This window comes from Crocuta crocuta, unplaced genomic scaffold (genome assembly GCF_008692635.1).
Source record: "Crocuta crocuta isolate KB4526 unplaced genomic scaffold, BGI_CrCroc_1.0 scaffold167, whole genome shotgun sequence".
Taxonomy (NCBI): Eukaryota; Metazoa; Chordata; class Mammalia; order Carnivora; family Hyaenidae; genus Crocuta; species Crocuta crocuta.
In genome coordinates, this window is record NW_027532406.1 from 4436430 (window position 1) to 4454324 (window position 17895).

The 17895-nt window shown below is 54.4% G+C and overlaps 1 protein-coding gene across 1 annotated transcript in view; it reads right to left on the reverse strand.

The window, feature by feature from the left end:
• CDH23 (cadherin related 23) overlaps positions 1 to 17895 on the reverse strand; it is a 370961-nt gene that overhangs the window by 183088 nt on the left and 169978 nt on the right. Inside the window, exons 9-10 of the mRNA XM_077778722.1 lie at positions 4802 to 4914; positions 3142 to 3330 (exon numbers count right to left, since the gene is read on the reverse strand). Of these exons, the coding sequence (XP_077634848.1) occupies positions 3142 to 3330; positions 4802 to 4914 (302 nt within the window). The remainder of the gene's footprint in view (positions 1 to 3141; positions 3331 to 4801; positions 4915 to 17895) is intronic.

Below are 17895 nucleotides of genomic sequence, written 5' to 3' on the forward strand. Positions count from 1 at the left end.
CTGCCCCTCCCCCTCCTCTCCCCAGAAGAGAACTAGAAGAAATGACACCTTTTTAAAAATCCCTTTTATAAAAGATGCCTGATTTCTCTTTGAGGTTCCCTGATTTCCCCCAGATTCTGGACTTTGGGCAGTCCTCAAATGCCAGTGGCTGCTGTCTTCTGCTCCTTGTTGGCAACGTGGCTAAATGCTCCGCCCTGGGAACCTGGGGCCCGACCCTCAGCACCCAAGAGTGGGCCTCAGGAGTATTTACCCCATCCAGACCTGGATCCTTCCAGAATTCTGGAGAGTGGAGAAGAGATGGGCAATACAAAAGAGCAGGGCGATTTAGAAAGCAATTTATTCTCCCCTCTTATTTAGGAATCGGTCCAGGACCATGTCTGGGATGGTCTGGGTGTAGCTCTCCCGGGGAGGCTGGACAGTGACCCAGAAGACCATAGGGCGGGGAGTTGGGGCTCCTGGGCTGCCCTTCGTCCTCGATGGTTCTCTCTCTGTACCTCACTGTGCCCTGGAGAGGTGGGGTCCTGGAGAGGGGAGGCCCACCCTTTGCTGTCAGACACTGGTCAGTTCCCTGGGGCAAGGCGCACAAAGGTCCCTGCGAGTGCTGGGCACCCTGTCCACAGTGGGCATGCTGCTGCACGTGCCTAGGTGGGGAGTGGCCACCAGAGGCCACACCCCCTGCAGCACTACTGCAGATTGGGAGAGGGCTTCCGGCAAAGCAGGGTTCAGCTAAGCCCCAGGGGCCAAGGTGACCTTGAAATCCCTTGCATGGTGCAAGGGCCCTGGGGTTTCTGGCCTTGCTGGTGGCAATGCTCCCTGGACCCATCTGGTTGACATGTGGGTGTGCGGCAGGTACTGGGCTAAGTCCTACAGACTAATGGACTGATCTCCTATCTCTGTCCCTTGCTGGCATTCTCTGTGGCAGACACAAACGTGTAGCAGTTTTCCCAGTTCCCCAGCCCTCTGGCAGTGAGGTGGGGCCCATTCCCCGTACTGGGCAGAAGTCATGGGCAGAAGTCACAGGATGATGCCCAGAAGAGGTGGTGCTTCCTCCCCTAGCTGTCCCCTCCCTCCCTCAGTGACCCATGTGACTGCAGAGTGTGCACCTGAGCGATGACGCAGAGCGGGGTCTCCCTGCCCACCTGTGCCGACGGGTAGTAATAAGTCTCTGGGGGAGAAACAGCCCTGTTTCAGGGTTAATTGTTACTGTGATAGAGACAGATACATTTTCACACAGATGAGCAAAGTGACATTTAGAAAGGGCAGTGACTCACCCAAGGTCACAGAGATAGCAAATGGCAAGGCCGGACTTGAACATAGGCCCCGTCTGTCTCCAGAGCTTGGGCCGTGAACTACTACACAAGCTGCCTCCTCTCTGGATTGCCTCCAGAATTAAACCCCAGTTCCTTGGCTTGGCATTCAAGGCTCTAAAAAAAACTTGTGTCCTGGCCCACCATTCCACCAGCCCACTACACAAACCCTCATGCAGGTTCCTTCCTTTGGGCCTCTCTGTGGGCCACTGCCCACCCACCAGCCCTCCTGGCTGATTTGTGTCCCAAGGCTCAGCCCTGGTCCCCTTTTACCACAGAGCCTTTGTGAGTCCTCTGGTCCCTTCTTCCCCCTTCCTCAGTTGAGCTCTGAAGCCCTCGCTGCCCGCTGTCACTGGCCCGCACGCTGGTACCAGTGTCTCTTTTCCCTTGGACATTAGTGACAGCCTGAAACCAGAGATGGGACTTTTCCTGAGGCTCTCCCTCACACAGCGGTGTCTAAAGGGGGCGCTGCCCTCCGGGGGAATAAAAGATGACCCATCGGGGCGTGAGAAAATGTTGGACTTGTTTTTATACCTGCTTATCTCCTCCTTTGAAACTTTTGATATTTTTGCACATGTTTTAAAAATTACATACTACACTTGTATAAACACACTTGGCCCTTTAGGACAGTGACCATGGGCTACACTCCCTCAAGGGACCAAATATAGTTCCTTATAAACAGTAGGTGCCCAGTACATACTTTTGTTACTAGGTATGGGATGACCTAGCAAGAGATGGAAGATGTGGTGCGTGCACATACGTACGTATACACACACACACACACACACACACACAGGGACTGACATCTTCATGGCCAGGTCCTTGGTGGGGCAGGGATGAGGGCGGGAATGGGGGCGGGGCCGCTGCCGGGATGAGGAGTGGGGTTAGGGCAGGAGGGGGACCCTGTCCACTGGAGAGAAGCTGACAGAAGAGTGGTGGGTGGTGGGAGGAGGGGCCCCTGGGCAGGAGTGCTGGGCAGGGAGAGTGGAGAGGGGCAGAAGGAGCAAGCAGGAAGCCAGGCCCGGAGCAAGGCCAGGGCGGGAGCCCCGCATTGTGAGGAGTAATTGCAGAGAAGCCCCTCAGGCTGGAAAACCTAATGGAATTCCTGAGCAGAATGGGCCAGGGAGCAGCGGTAATAAATAGAAGTGCTATTAACGATTGTGGCTGCTGACAGGCAGGGGCGACCTGGTGCTTGAGAGGGGCAGGGAGGAGGCAGACTGAGAGGGTCCCCAGCAGCTCGGAAGCCTGTCCCATCCAGGCCTGGAGGGGCACGGGCCCCATCCCGAAGTCCCCCTCCTCCTGTCCTTCCCAAGCTCTCCCCCACTCGCAGCCCACGTCCCTTTCTCTTACGATGCCTCAGCCAGGCAGGTCCGGCCACGCCTGCAGGCTTCCTGGATCTCTGGTCTCCTGTGGCCTGGGGTCCCCTTGAAAGCACTCATGCTCCTCACACGGAAAAAGGAGGAGTCATTACTACCAAAAGCAGAAATCAGACTTTTTTCCAAGGACATATTTCACCCAAGAGTCTCCAACTTTAAAAATTTCGATTTTTCGGTGTATGTTTTATAAGGCGCATACTAGATTAGTAAGATGGGCATATTATTTCAAAATACGTTACTAAATAAACGACTAAATGAAGAACGACACATTGGAAGTGGGTGCTCAAATAGCCTTTGCAGAGGTGGGGGGTAGGTCGCAGGTTAGAGACGCGGAGTTTTGCTGGGAAGGAGGGAGAAATGTTTGTTTCTATTTTTTTTTTTTTTTTTTTAGCTAGGGACTTGGAAGCCTAGAAATACCTGGCACCCCTCCCAGGGTTGCAAAGCCTTCTGGGACTCACCTCATCCTTGTCCACCACCTGGATGAAGAGGGGCAGGGCAAAGCCGACCTGCGCTAGCTCGGTGATGGCCACGCTGTATTCAGAGCTGTTGAACTCTGGGGCATTGTCATTGATGTCAATAACCAGGATGTTGAAGGTTGTGGTGACTGTGGCATCGGACGGGGTGCGGTCATCATTCAGCTCTGTGCCCTGTAGGTACAGGACAAACATCCTAGACATGAAAGTGGCCATAATCCCAACATCATCGTTTACAAAGGCTTTGTCAGTGCTACCTCCCATCCTTTATGTGAATTATCCCTTCCCCTCACCACAACCCCAGGAGGAAGATTCTGTCGTTAGCACCCCCATTTTACCATTGAGGAAAACCGAGGCTCAGAGAGGTTAAGTAACTTGTATAAGGACACACCGTCAGAGTAAGTGGCAAACTGAGGCAAGAAGCTTCCAGAACCAAGGGGACGAGGTGGCATGGTGATGACAAGACAGATTTTGGGGCTCATCGAGGGGCAAAGGGAGACTACTCAATTTGGCAGATGATAAAACCGAGGCCAAGCATTTTTGTGCTAGCAGGTAATCAAGACTTAATTTGGCATCTGGTATGGCCCATACGCTGTGCTAGGTGCCATGAGGGTCTGGGTTGGGGTCAGGAAAGATGGTCTCAAATCCCTGGATGCCTGTTCTCTGGAGCAGACCCCTGGCTCCCAAATACCCATTTCCAGTTTCCGCTCCTGTCTTCTGGACCCAAATCTCTGGGCGGGAGGCCCAGGACTAAGTATCTTTGGCCAGAGGCTTGACGCGGGGTGGGGGGAAAGGCGGTGTTAGCCCACCTCCCCCCACTGGCCCACATGTGCACACTGGGTGGAGACAGAGGAGCCGGATGGCCAGGGAGGGCTAGTCAACCTGTCGCTGCTGCAGCCCTCCCAAGGTCAAGGAGAGCAATCAAGGGCCAGGCTGGGCTGCCTTACTCTCCTCAGGACAGAAGGGCCTCCTTCCCCAAGCCCCTCTCCTCAGTGCTTGTGCCCTCCCCTGCCTCAACCGGATGGGCAGGGCTGGGGAGGAGCCCTGTGGCCCAGGCGGGTCCACACCCTACATCAGTTTCCCAGGCAATGGCTCTGCAAAGCACAGATTTCAATTAAAACCGGCCCTGGGTGGCAGAGGGCTACAGGAGCTGGGGGCTGTGACTCCACCACACCTCTAGGAGAAGCATCTGGCACTTTCTACCTCTCCCCTCTCGGTACTGCTGCTTCTAACCAGGGGATAGCCCCAGCGGAGCTAGAAATGGGACACACCCCAGAAACGGGATCAATGTAAGAATTTGAGGTGGCTGCAATGGAGAATAGGGAATCACCAGTACAAGAAAGGACCATGGATGAGCACCTACTATGTGCCCCCTCACTCCTAAAGTGGAGATAAAAGTCCCAATCCTATGTGATTTTTGGCAACAGCTGTGAGGCGCCCAGCAAGGCCCCCAATGTGGCCTCTGCTTGGTCCGCGTTGTCGGTTCCTGACAGTGGCCCTGGGCGCGAGGCCCGGGAGTCCTGCCGGGCAGGAGGCCAGGAGCGCCGCCCTCCAGGAGCCTCACCAGGCGGCACAGCTGTAGGCTGGCACCACAGTGTGGGCAGCCCTCCACACGGGCTGCAGGTGCCCACCACCTGGCTCTTACCTTCACCGTCAGGATGAAGCCATGGCTGTACAGGGGGTTCTCCCGGTCCAGCAGGCCGTTCAAGGTCAGCGCTCCACTGATGTAGTCCAGGGCGAAGATGCTGTTGGTATTCCCTGCAAGGAGAGAGCAACATTCCAGTATGCCCCGGGCCCGGGGCAGGGGGACACGGGCTGCGGAGAGGGCTCCTCTCTGCGCATATTAAGGACAAACCCGTAACTTAACATGGACGCTGGCTCAAGGAGTAATAGCTAATGTTCTGGAATGCACAGCCCAGGCATAGATGGCTGTGATCCACAGAGAGATGATTTCTTGTTCTTTAGTCTTCTTCCATCTCTTTGACGGAGTCAAGAGATGCTAATTTGTCTCTCGCATCTAATGCTTGCTTGTTTTCCTTTTTAACAGAGAGAGCAGGCTTCAGGCTGGGAGCCTTCCAAAGGGAGCAGGACTCAGCCAGGACCCAGCCACCGCTAGGGTCTGAATGCCTCCCCCTCCCCCACCCCCAGAATGCATATGGTGACATCCAAAGCCCTAACACAACCATCTGAGTAGGTGGGCCTTTGGGAGGTGCCTGTGAGGTGAAGTGGAGCCTCCATGAGTGGGATGAGTCTCTTATAAAAGAGACCCCAAGGGACCCCACGTCCCTTCCACTGTTTGAGGACAGAGTGAGGAAGCGCTGTCTAGAACCAGGAAGGGGGCCCTCCTCTGGCCAGGCCGGCACTCTGATCCTGGATTTCCCAGCCTCCAGAGGAGAAATACGTGTTGTTCATAAGCCACTGGCCCCTATCTTATTTTGTGATAGAGCCCAAGCGGACTGAAGCAGAAGCTCAGTTTTGTTGATTATTTTCACGCTCATTTTCTTTTTTTTATTTTTATTTTTATTTCTTTCTAGGAGAGAGAGAGAGACAGAGAGAGAGACAGCGTGAGCAGGGGAGGGTCAGAGAGAGAGGGAGATACAGACTCCGAAATAGGCTCCAGGCTCTGAGCTGGCAGTCAGCACAGAGCCCGACGTGGGGCTCGAACCCACAAACCGTGAGATCATGACCTAAGCGAGTCAGATGCTTAACCGACTAAGCCACCCAGGCGCCCCTTTCACGCTCATTTTCTATTCTAGTCCATTCTATCCTAGTCTGATTTTCTACATAGTGGTGGTACAATTAATTCCCTTCCACAATAAATATGGGTCAAAAACCTAATTCGATTTTAAGAGTAAGCATTTAAATAATTATTAAAACTTGAAGTACAGGGGCACCTGGGGGGCTCAGTTGGTGACGTGTCCGACTCTTCATTTGAGCTCAGTTCATGATCTCATGGTCTTATGAGTTCGAGCCCTGCACTGGGCTCTGTGCTGAGCTTGCTTGGGATTCTCTCTCTCTCTGCCCCTCCTGCCTCATACTCACGTGCTCCCTACCCCCCTCTCAAAATAAATAAATAAACATAAAAACACCTTGAAGTACATATTTAAAGTACTGGCAAAAATCACACACTGGTGCAGACTGAGGCCTCTGTGTCCACCCCTCTCTTCCCCACTGACTTCATTTTATGCTTCTCCCTACAGGAACCCATGTCCCCCACCCAGGGGCCTCCTCAAGTTCCCCAAATCAACATGTTCATTCCTGCCTCCTCTTGTCTCCATGTCTACCTTTCTCACTCGGCTGCACATCCTATCCTCCCACACAGGGCCACCCCTCCTCCTCCTCCAGGAAGGTGGCCCTGCTTCTCTGGCTGACCCTCCGTGCTCACGGGCAGTCGCCACTGTTTTATTCGCTCTCCCACTGCTCCCTGTGTGTTCATGCGGTCTTCCCGGCCAGCCTGAAGAGGAGGGACTTTCATGACTGTCCCTCCAGGAGCCTGGCCAGTGCTGGCCACCCAGAGGCAAGCGTGGCTCCCAAAGGATCACTGCCCCCAGCCTGCTGGGGCCCCCACACTTGTCCTGGTGCCCTTCCCACCAGGCTGTGAATCTGCGCAGGCAGATCCCAATCCCACTCTCGTCCTCATTGACCAGCATGCTGGTCCATTCACATGCGCACACGCTGCCGTTCCTTCATAGACTCAGCCATCTCCAGGGCAGGTGTCCTGGGGCCGCCTCATGCGTGGTGGTGTGGGGGATGCGAAGGTCAGCCTGTCTGGATTCCTGTTGCTGAGGCACTTGCAGCCTGGTAACAGGGCTCTGACATGCAGGAGAATCAGCATCTCTGAGTTCACAGCAGGGAGAGACTGTTCACACAGGGGAAGGCTCAAGGAAGGAAAGCTTCATGGAGGAGGTGGCATTAATTCCCTGTACCACCATGTAGCAGCTGTGTGACCAGGGGCAACTCCCCTAACCCCTGTGTGTCTTGGTCTCCTCGTTTGTAAAATGAGGACAATAATGGATTTAGCTCAGAAGGTCATGACAATTAAATGAGTGTGAAAAATATATACATGCAGGCTTGGAAGAGTTCCTGGACAAAGTACTCACTAAGTATGGCTTGAGCTGGGCCCTGGACCATCGATGGGCAGGACTGGGGAAGGGAGGGATGGACACTGATTCCATAGGCATGAACTAATCCTCGGGCCTTCAACACACACAGGTAGAAACTCCCGCATCTCTTTACTCTCCCCTTGCCCGGCTCTAAAGGGATCTGTGCATGTTAGCATCTCTTCAATCAACCAAGGAAAGCACAGAGCAGACAATTTCCTCTTCCAACTTTAGACTTTGGGACAGAGACTGTTTTCAGCCACCCCTCTGCTGGTTGGCAAGGCACTCCGCCATCTTCCCGGCTGCAGGGGTTGGCTGAGGCAGGGGAGAGAGAGGCAGCTGATGACTGCCGAGTCCATGCAGGTCTCATGCCACTCTCAGGCTGCAGGCTCTGGGGACTCTGATGTGGGGCCTGGCCAGGGACTGGACGTCACTCCAGCCTCCCCCTTGTCTAGAGCTTCTTCCTGTAGCCATAGAGAGAGCTGGGTACGTTCCCAGCTGAGTGTGTGGAGTGGGGAGGACGGGGCTGCGAGGAGGCACAGACATGCATGAATGTAAGGGCTCTTTCTTTAGCCAGGACTTCTGCTGCCGGGGAAACAAGGAGATGCATGCTCTCATCTGTTTGTCATTACTAATCCATTCAGCAATGACTGAGCTCCTATGATGTGCCAGGGACACATTCTAGCAGAGGATTCAGCTTTCACCAGGTATTCACATCACAGGGTGATCAGGGTTGAGGTGGGGTGAAGCATGGACATTGCAGGTGGGAGCTGGGTCCTCTGAACCCCTAATGCTGAGCCGAAAGGCTGCCCTGAGGCAAAACCTCAGACTCTCTTGCCACCCATTGCCACCCCTCACCCAGCATGGGCCCCACCTCCCCAGCTACCAGGGCTAGCATCCCATCATTCCGAATTTCCATATAAATTTATTCTTCCCAATAAAGGAACCTATCAAATGTTTAACTAAATGTGATTCAATTTTTATCTTTGCAAGATTTTTCTTATAAATCATTCACAAACCAGAAGGCCCTTGTTGAATGATGTACTTTGGTTTTCGGTTTGAAAAATGGGGTTATCAACCCTGGAGTACTCAGTTGGGCCTCCCCACTGAGCACCTTTACCCTAATCATGGCCACACTGCCCATCCCCAACCTGAAATCTGTCTCCGGCCCATAAAATATCCCCTCCCCCAACCCGGGCATCTTCTCCAACAAACCAGCAGGCAAATACTCTCCGATTGGTACACATTCAAGCTCGGGGACCGTCCCCTAACACACACACACACACACACACACACACACACACACACCCTTTTCCCCCATATCTACCTCAGCCTCCTGCCAACTATGAATCACTAACTCCCAGGACCAGCATCTGGGAAGGGTTATACCCAGGGAGCTGACAGGGCCATCTGAGTGAGCCACTGGCTCTGATGGTCTCCTGTCACCATGGAAATAGCAGGACTCCCTGGGATGCTGGTTCAGGCATAGACGGGAGGCAAACCCTGGGCCCCAAGCAGTGGAGATCAAGGGCAGGGCTCATTCAAAGATGGATGGATTGATTAGATCACTTATTCAATCGAGTTCATGTTGAGCACCTACTGTGTGCAAGGTGTTGGAGAATCCACAGAGAAAAGCAGGTGAGGTCCATGCCTTCAGTCTCACAGCAAAGATCAACAGTGATGATATAATCTTGCTATTGAATGTGTAAATAAATACCTGCTGAGCTCAGGCCACTGAAGGAAAGCAACACGGCAACATGGCATAGAGATCTGGTTAAGATTATGCTCTCGGGAGGTAGACTGTATGGGCTCAGACAGCTCTGTTGTTCACTAGCTGGGTGACCTTGGTCAAGTTGCTTAACATATCTGGATGATCTCGGTTTCCTAGTCTGTAAATTGAGGGTAGTAACAGTACCCACCTCAGAGTGTTGTTGCAAGGATTAAATGAGTGGATACAATGCCTAGCATAGAGGAAGTTCTCGACATGGGTTGGCCACCTGTACTTGCCCAAGATAACACCGCTGTGAACCCCCGCTCCACTCCCACCCCCATCCCACAAGCCTGTGTCTAGAGCTGTTTGCCAGCAGGAACACTGAGCCAGGCTTGCCCTCTTGCCAGGAGGGCCTCACAATGAAAAGCTCATGTGTACAGGCTGGCAGCCCTGAGGCCAAGGCCAAGGCCCACGGGGCATCTCACCAGGGGTCTGGCCTCGGGGTGGGTCACCACTTCCTTACTCCTCTCCCTTAGCTCCTCTCCCACCATCCTCCCTTCCCCGGGGGCCATGGGCTTGGCAGCCACACAAACAAGTTTCTCTGCTACCCTGGAAGCTGATACCACCCCATCAGCCCTCTGGTCTCCCAGACTTTCTTTATCCAAGTCCCATGGGGACTGGGGGGCCAGGGGAGGCTTCCCGGGGACGCCTTTCACCTGTTCACAGCCCACACTGCGGAGCAGAAGGGCAGCTGTTTCCTCTTGGTCGACAGGTGCTGTCCATGGTACCTGTGTGTAGACCTGGTTGAGGGGGGTGGAGGTGGTTCTGGGATGCAGTGGGGCCGCACCTCAGCGCCCTAAGGGTTCTGGGAACTGGTGACTTAAAGCGTTCACAAAAGAGAAGAAGCAGGTCGTTACCACCCTGCCAGTTCTCTTGGGGGCAGCCATGTCCTCTAGGAGCCCCAGGTACCAAGACCTCTTCAGATTCCCAAAAGAAAAGCTGGGGCAGGTGTGGGGGGATGTGAATAGAGTCTGCTAAAGCATGAAAGACTGCCGAGGGGGGAGTCCCAGCCTTCTCTGCCCTATTTATTAATAACACTAGCTAGTACTTACTGAGCAGTTCCATATGCCAGGCACCAGGGCTCAGCCGTTTGTACAACCATATTACTTACTCCTCACCATAACTTAGTAAGAACATAGCCCATGTCACATGTGAGGAAGCAGGCTCAGAGACATTAATAGCTTGTCCAAGGTCACATGGCTGCTAAATGGCTGGCGTAGAAGTACATTTACGTTTCTCTTCCTTGCCCCGCAGCCACTGGTCCCGCACTACACTGGCGCCCACTCTATACCTGGCCCTGTGCTCAGTGATATACAAGAGATCATCTTCCTATATAGAATGGGTGGTAACAAAGTTGCTCTTTTTTTCTCAGGAGAGACTCCTAGGTAAAAATAATGTACATTTCCCAAGCTCTAGATCAATTCCTCCAGGGCAGATTTACGTAGCAGCAGAATGCCCACATGCAGATGTCCCCTGGGTGGTGGTCAGGAGGGCCTACGGTGGGGACTAGTGGGAAGGTGAGGGTGCAGGCAGGAGCTGTCGGCACCAAGGTGGCGACACACAAAGGGCACTGGCAAGGCTACCTATAGGGCAGACCTATGGCTCGAGCGAGGATGAGCAGGAGAATTTAGATAGACAGGAGGTAGTCCGGAAATGGTACATCGCCAGGGGCCCAGAGGCAGAAGAGGAGGAAGTTCTGAGAAAGAGATGGTCAGTAGGGTCAAGCAGCACCGAGAGAGGCTAAGGAGAAGGAATATTCCAGCACAGGCATGGGTTGGATCTTCAGATGCCCTGAGAGGTCAGACTGTGAGACACTGCAGGCAGATGGGGCACAGATGTGGGGACAGCGGGTGCAGGTGCCGATGCCGATGCATGGGGAGTAAAATAACCAGTAGAGGCAGAATGGCAGCTAGAGGGCGCAGCTGAGTCAGACAAAGGGCCCATGTGTTTTATATCTGGTCAAAGGAGGAGGTTGGGGGAGAAAGCTGGATGGAAGAAGGGGAGGGGAGGAGGTCAGGTGTGGGGGGCAGGAGGCGCAGCCCTCTCTTTTGGCCATGGGGTCTCACCCACCCACATCCTTATTTCCCCCGAGGCTGGCAGCCTCTCCCCTTCCCCAGGCGCCCCTCCTCCAAGGCCCTGCCAAACCTCATCACTGCCACCTCTTGTCCCCTGTTTATCTCCCTGGTAGCATCTTGACCCGCAGCAAGCCGGGTCTGGGAGGAAAGCAGTTTAGTGAGTGGCTGATGGCGCGTGTGGGAACACAGGCGTGACTTTCAATCGCTTTATCTGCTCCGCTGGGCTAACAGCAACCCATCCTCCTGGCCTCTAAGTTCAAGGAAAACCAATGGCTTCCACCCTGGTCCTTCCTGTTCATAAGATCCACTTCCAAGGTCATAGGCCTCAGGAAGCCAATCCTGGGGGCTATGCCCCCTCACACTTGCTGAGCCCCAGCACTGGGCTGGCACCCTCAGCACTGCCCTGAGCTGTGGGGTGTCCCTAGTTCTCACAGCGAGATTCAGCATGGCCTAGGGGATAAGGACCAGGGTCTCTCACTTCTGTCCCCCACGTCATGATGCTTGTTACATATTTGTTGGGTGCCTGAAGTTTCACTCCCCACTCTGCAGCGACTGGGAAGGGTCAGTGAGCACACATGAGGCGGGGGCATGCTTCAGGCCCGGCCCTGGGCTGGGGCCGTGGAGGGAAGAAAAGAAAAAGGCTGTGCTTATGGGGCGCTCATGAGCTGGTCGGGCTTCTGGGCACAAACATCCATCCTGGAGAAAGGAGGCCCGTGGGGGGCTGATCCCTCACCTGGCCTCTGGGCTCGGTCACCCGGCCCTCCTCAGGTGCAGGGTCAGGAACCCTTCCCAGGGAAGAGACAGAGCTGGGATTGGCAGCCCCTTCTCTCTGGGGGTCTCTCTTTCCATCCCAGTCTCTGCCTGGAGCCTATTACATCAACACCCAAGTGAAGAGACCACCTACCGTGCAGAGGATGATAAAAGACCTAGGTGCCGGCAGCAGATCTGCCACTTACCAGCTGTGAGACCTCCCGCACACACTGCTAATTCCTCTAAGCCAAATTCCTCATCTGTAAAGTGTAGATAACAGCTCCCCCCTAGCCAGGCTGTGTGAGGATCAGGTGTGATCCTGTACATAAATCACCTATTGCGATGCCTGGCACATAGTAGGTGCACGCTTTGGTTCCCATTCCTCCGTTCCCTGCCATCCCTGCCTCTTGAACAAATGAATCAAACCAGGTCATTGCCAACCGTGGCCCACCTTTCCCAGAAGGAGTTGTGAGTGATTCTCTGTACAATGGCCAACAGGTACTGGGTCTGGTACTGAGCACTGTTTTTACGTGCATGGTCTTTTTCACATTTTCACATCCCCCCTGCCCATGAAATAGATATCTTCATCCCCATCTTACAGCTAAGGAGCTTGAGGCACAGAGCCGTTAAAAAATAACTGGCCCTCAGGTAGTGAGTGGTGGAGCAGAGTTAAACCCCGCTCTCAGGAGACTGAAGAGCTCACGTCTCACAGGCCATGGATTTCCCCTCCTCCAGTGCTGGGGGTGGGGTACCCCATGAAACAGCCCCATGCGCCCAGTGGGGCAGCCTGGCCCCCGGGCCCACCACCAGCCCCTCTGACTGTATTGCTGTATATTGAAAACCGGGAGTCAGTCCAAGACGTGGGTTTGGGCAAGATGTCTTATGAATTAAAAATTGTTACTTAGCTGCCTGCTGACAAAGGGGCCGGCGTCCTGGGGGGCACGTGGGCCGGGCTGCATTCAACGGCTCCACGACCAACATATGGCCACCAGCGGTGTGGGTTACTTCTGCTCCTAACCAGGGGAGGAGACACGGCTGAGAGCTTGCTGCCCCTCTGAAGGGCCCTGGAGGAGGCAGGAGTGGGGGGGGAATGAGGCCGGCCTCCTCTCCACAGCTTCTGTTGAAGCCCCTGCGGCCCTCTCTCTGCAGACCTCGCAGGGCACCTTACCCACATTCGGGCCTGGGCTCCAGCGTCACCTCCTCAGAGGAGCCCTCCCTAGCCCCTGCGCCGGCCCCTCACACCCCTTCACTCTCCACTCCGTTAGCCTGTTTTCTTGCCTTCAGGACACTTCTACTTTCTGAACCTCTCTTCACCGTTTATATGTTTGCTTATTGCCTGTCTCCTCTCACTGCAACATAAGCCCCAGGAGAGGAAGGACCGGGTTTCCCAAATGACCAGCTGACACGTCATAGGTGCTCAGCAAATGTCATTTGAACGAATGGACTGACGCAGGAATTTCCGGGGGCCATGCTGAGGCTGGTGTAAAAGGTGAGGCAGAACGGTACTGGTGTGACTTATAAATTTTTTTTAATGTTTACTTAGTTTCCAGAGAGAGAGAGACAGAGAGACAGAGATTGAGCAGGGGAGGGGCAGAGAGAGGGAGACACAGAATCCGGAGCAGGCCCCAGGCTCTGGGCTGTCAGCACAGAGCCTGATGCGGGACTCGAACTTGTGAACCGTGAGATCATGATCTGAGCTGAAGTCAGATGCTTAACCGACTGAGCTACCTGGGCGGCCCGTTGCTGGCATGACTTGTAACGTCAGGTGTCACAGAGGCCATGATGCTCCGGGGCTCTGAGGATGGATCAGCCAGTTAGCGGTAGTGGCGTGTGTGCCAGAGCCGAGTGTGTCTCGGCTAATCAGTTACCGCCATCCAGTCAGGGAAAGACAACCCTCAGCCCCTCAGGGAGGTGCGATCGGCAGTCGGCTTGCCTTGCGGGCATTTCACAGAACGACGGTTTTCATCAAGCTCACTTAAACCAACAAATGATTACCTCTCCTAATAAGACCACAAAGTGGACTCGGATTAATTTGCTAATCACCAGCTCCGATGTATGAAACATTAACCTGAGTAGTCAAGGGCAGTAAAACTTATAACGTAGGGTTGCTGGGGTTCAAACGAGGGCCCTGTCACCCACTGCAAGCAGTGAATGGCTCCCTGCAAAACAGGTGCTTCAGGCAGGCAGCCTCCGGGCCTCTGAGGGCACTTTAATGGGGATTCATAAAACATCGCCTGGGGTTATGGCTGGGATCAGAATCTCCCCATTTCCTGCGCAACCTTTTCTCTTCCACCCCATGTGTGCATGTGTGCAGCTATCAGGATGTGGCTTCAAAAAGAAAATTAGCAACAACCTAAATGTCCAGGAATAGGAATGAAATAAGTTATTATATGAAATTCGGTCAGCCACTAAAAATGATGTTGCAGAAGAGAAGTCTGTGACTTGGAAAGATGGATGTTTAAGACATGTTCATTTTTAATCTTTATTTATTTTTGAGAGAGAGAGAGAGAGAGGGAGACAGAGTGCAAGAGGGGAAGGGGCAGAGAGAGAGGGAGGCACAGAATCAGAAGCAGGCTCCAGGCTCTGAGCTGTCAACACAGAGCTTGACGCGGGGTTTGAACCCACGAACTGTGAGATCATGACCTGAGCCGAAGTCGGATGCTTAACCGACTGAGCCTCCCAGGTGCCCCAAGACATGTTTGTTTTTTAAAAAAGTCACAAAATAGCATAGTTCTATAAGACACTAGTGATGTGGGTACTGCAGGATATTTAGCGGCGTCCCTGACCTCTCGGGTACCAGTAACATCCCATCCCCAAGTTGAGACAACCAACATGTCTTTAGATATGGCCCAATATCCCCAGGAAAGCAGGGGGAGTGGGTACGTGTGTGGCTGTCACTCCTGGGTGAGAGCTGTTGCCCTAGAATTGTGTCAATGTTTTCTTCTTGAGTTACTTGAATTACATGTGTTAAGAAAAAAAAAAAAAAAAGCTAATACAAGTTCCTTTAAAGAATAATCCCCAAACTTCTAGGCAGAGACGATGGTTGTACACCACTGTGAACATTCTTAATGCCACGGAATTAATTGGACACTTTAAAATGGTGACTTTTAGGGGCGCCTGGGTAGCTTAGTCGGTTGGGAGTCTGACTTTGGCTCTCAGGTCATGATCTCGCGGTTCGTGGGTTCAAGCCCTGCGGCGGGGTCTGTGCTGACAGCTCAGAGCCTGGAGTCTGCTTCGGAGTCTGTCTATCTTTCTTTGCCCCTCCCGCTCCCCTGCTTGTGCGCTCTCTCGCTCGCTCGCTCTCTCTCAAAAATAAATGAACATTAAAAATAAATACAATGGTGGCTTTCAGGTTATGTATATTTGAGCACTCACAAAAACTCCCAGGGTTTGCTGACATGCGTCTGTGTGTTCGAAGTTGGTGCCAGTTGTGGGCTGGTTGGTAAAAGGATCTGCCTTAGTGGGGAATTCTTCAACCTGTATGACTAGTGTTCAGACAATCTGCTGAAGTTAATCTCCCCGCGGACCGGGGCGTCTCCCGCCTTGGTAGCTGGTGCACCAGCCATGGCGAGGAACGGAATTTGCTTGGAGGGGTTTGCAAGGCTCTGGAGGGGCCGAGCAGCGCAGGATGGCGTCCCTCCTCCCAAGTGGCATTCAGTCTAGATGAGAAAACGGCCCTGATGAGGGCAGCTCATGGGGGCCGGTGTGGGAGGAGCTCTTTCATTGGGCCTTGGAGGGCAGATCTGGGTAAGCACGGAGGGGAGAAGGCCTTCCTGTTGGGGTCTAGTAAGAGCAGAAGCGCAAGGGTTGGGGGGGGGGCAGAGTAATCCTTTCATAGGAGGGAACCAGCAGGAGGAGCAGGGCTCACATGCAGTGGTGTCAGGAGCAGCTGACCCCAGGAGGCAGGAGCCTTGAATGCCAGGTAAGCAGTTTGGACTTGAGTCCTGCGGGGAGTTTCTGGAGGCAGGAAGGCCTGCTGGTGATGGGGGCATGGAAGGGGTGATGGTAGTGACAAAAGGAGCAATGACAAGGGCCATCTGTCGTGGGCCCACCATGTGCCAGGCAAGTTCTAAGCACTTTGAGTGTATCTGTCCTTTAAGCTTCATGGCAATTCCACATGTAAGGCGTCACCATCCTCAGCGTTCCCACTGTTAGCGTTCTCCCAGTTTTACAGGTGAGGAAACCAAGGCACAGAGAGACAAGTGATTTGCCTGAAGTCATGCAGCCAAGGCTGGGCGCCGAGCTGCACCGGGGCGCTCGGCTGTGTTCCCGGGGGGCCGCCTGTGCCGCCCGCGGCTGGGCCCGGCCCACATAACTCACCTGAGGCTTGGCACTCAGGAGGGTGTCAGGGCCCTGGGAGATTTACAGACTGATTCTGGGCCCTGTAAGGCTTAGTGCACAGGCCAGGCCGCCCCCAAGAGATGGGGGACGTATGTGCTTCCGCCCACCGGCAGGGTGTATGGCCTGTCAGTTCATGCATGCCAGCTCACTGGATTCTCAGACTGTTATCTGAGAATCTGTTATCTCCTCTCCAAATGACCAGATGTGGAGACTGAGGCTCGGTCAGAGGGGTGACATATTCAAGGACTCATGGTTACTCAGAGACCATGCTGGGATTAGAAGGGGTGATTCGGGTCCCTCCTGGCCACCGTGGTCTCTCCTGTGTGGGTTTGGAGGCTGGCTGGTGACGGTCACGGAGAGGAGAGCAGAGGGCTCCAGATGCCCCAGGAACCCACCTGCTCCCATGGCCTGCGGCAGGTGCACCCAGAACACCCACTCCTAGCCTCAACTGGAGCCCCTCCTCCAGCCAAGACTGGGCGCTGAGCCGCACCGGGGTGCTCGGCTGTGTTCCCGGGGGGCCGCCTGTGCCGCCCACGGCTGGGCCCGGCCCACATAACTCACCTGAGGCTTGGCACTCAGGAGGGCGTCAGAGCCCTGGGAGATTTACGGGCTCCGATAAAGCCATCTCAGCCCTCGCATAAGAAGCGTGTGATATTTGATGATCTGAAAGGCCTTGTTCCCGAGCAGGAGTGTGTGGTGGGGGAGGAGGGGAGACACTTAAGAAAACAAAGAGAACAGTGATCAGATGCCCAAGGAGATGGAGGACGGAGGGGTTGTGCGCTGTCAGCCCATGGGCCGCCTCCCTCTCCCCCGGCACCTCTGTGCTCACCCAGCAGTGGGACGGGGGAAAGACAGGTGCACGCGAAGGGGCTTCTTGGGCAGCGGGGGCCCCAGAGACCAGCGACCACACCACTGAGCCTCTAGGTATCAAGCACTGGTTGGGGGCATGGGTGACGCCCCGGGTGCCCACATTCTAATGAGGAAGACTGGTCACCTCCAGAAGGAGACTGAAGACTCGACATGGTTAAGAGACTGGATTCATACTTGGGGGCTTGTGGGTCTCTCTGAGCCTCAGTTTCCTCATTGCGGGTGAGGATATCTGTCCTGTTTGCAGGGCTATTTGGAGGTTCAACGAGACAAGGGATCTGAAAATGCTTTACGAGCAGCATTGTACTGGACCTAGGTCAGGGAGGTCTCAAGGATGATGACGCAAGCGTCTAGGGGCAGGTGAACTAAGCGGTGCCTGGAACTGGGTGACGTTAGGCAGAAAAGACTACAGGAAGGGGACAGGGTGGGGTGCCAGACCAGTCGTGGCTGCACACCCATGTCTGCTAACGAAGAGGCTTGGCGGCCGGAACCTCCCCTTCCTATCCTATTTTTCTCGTCCTCTAAATGTCACTTGCTCCGTGGTCCTTGCTTTGCTGTCACCGTGATCATGCGGGAGGGACTCTGGCATCAGAGAGCCCTGAGTGGGAGTCCTAGCCCCCCTACTTCCAGCCATGTGCCTTTGGGCAAGTGACTTCGCCTGTCTGAGCCTCAGTTTCCTCACCTGCCAACCAGAGATAATACTAGAATTTGCCTCCCGGGGTCGCTGGAAGGATTTAGGGAGCCCACGAGCACGAGGCGGCTCACGGCGGTGCTCCCCGAGAGGTGCTGAGTCCTCTCACCTCCCCCGCCTCCTCCCCTCCATGACTGCTGATCC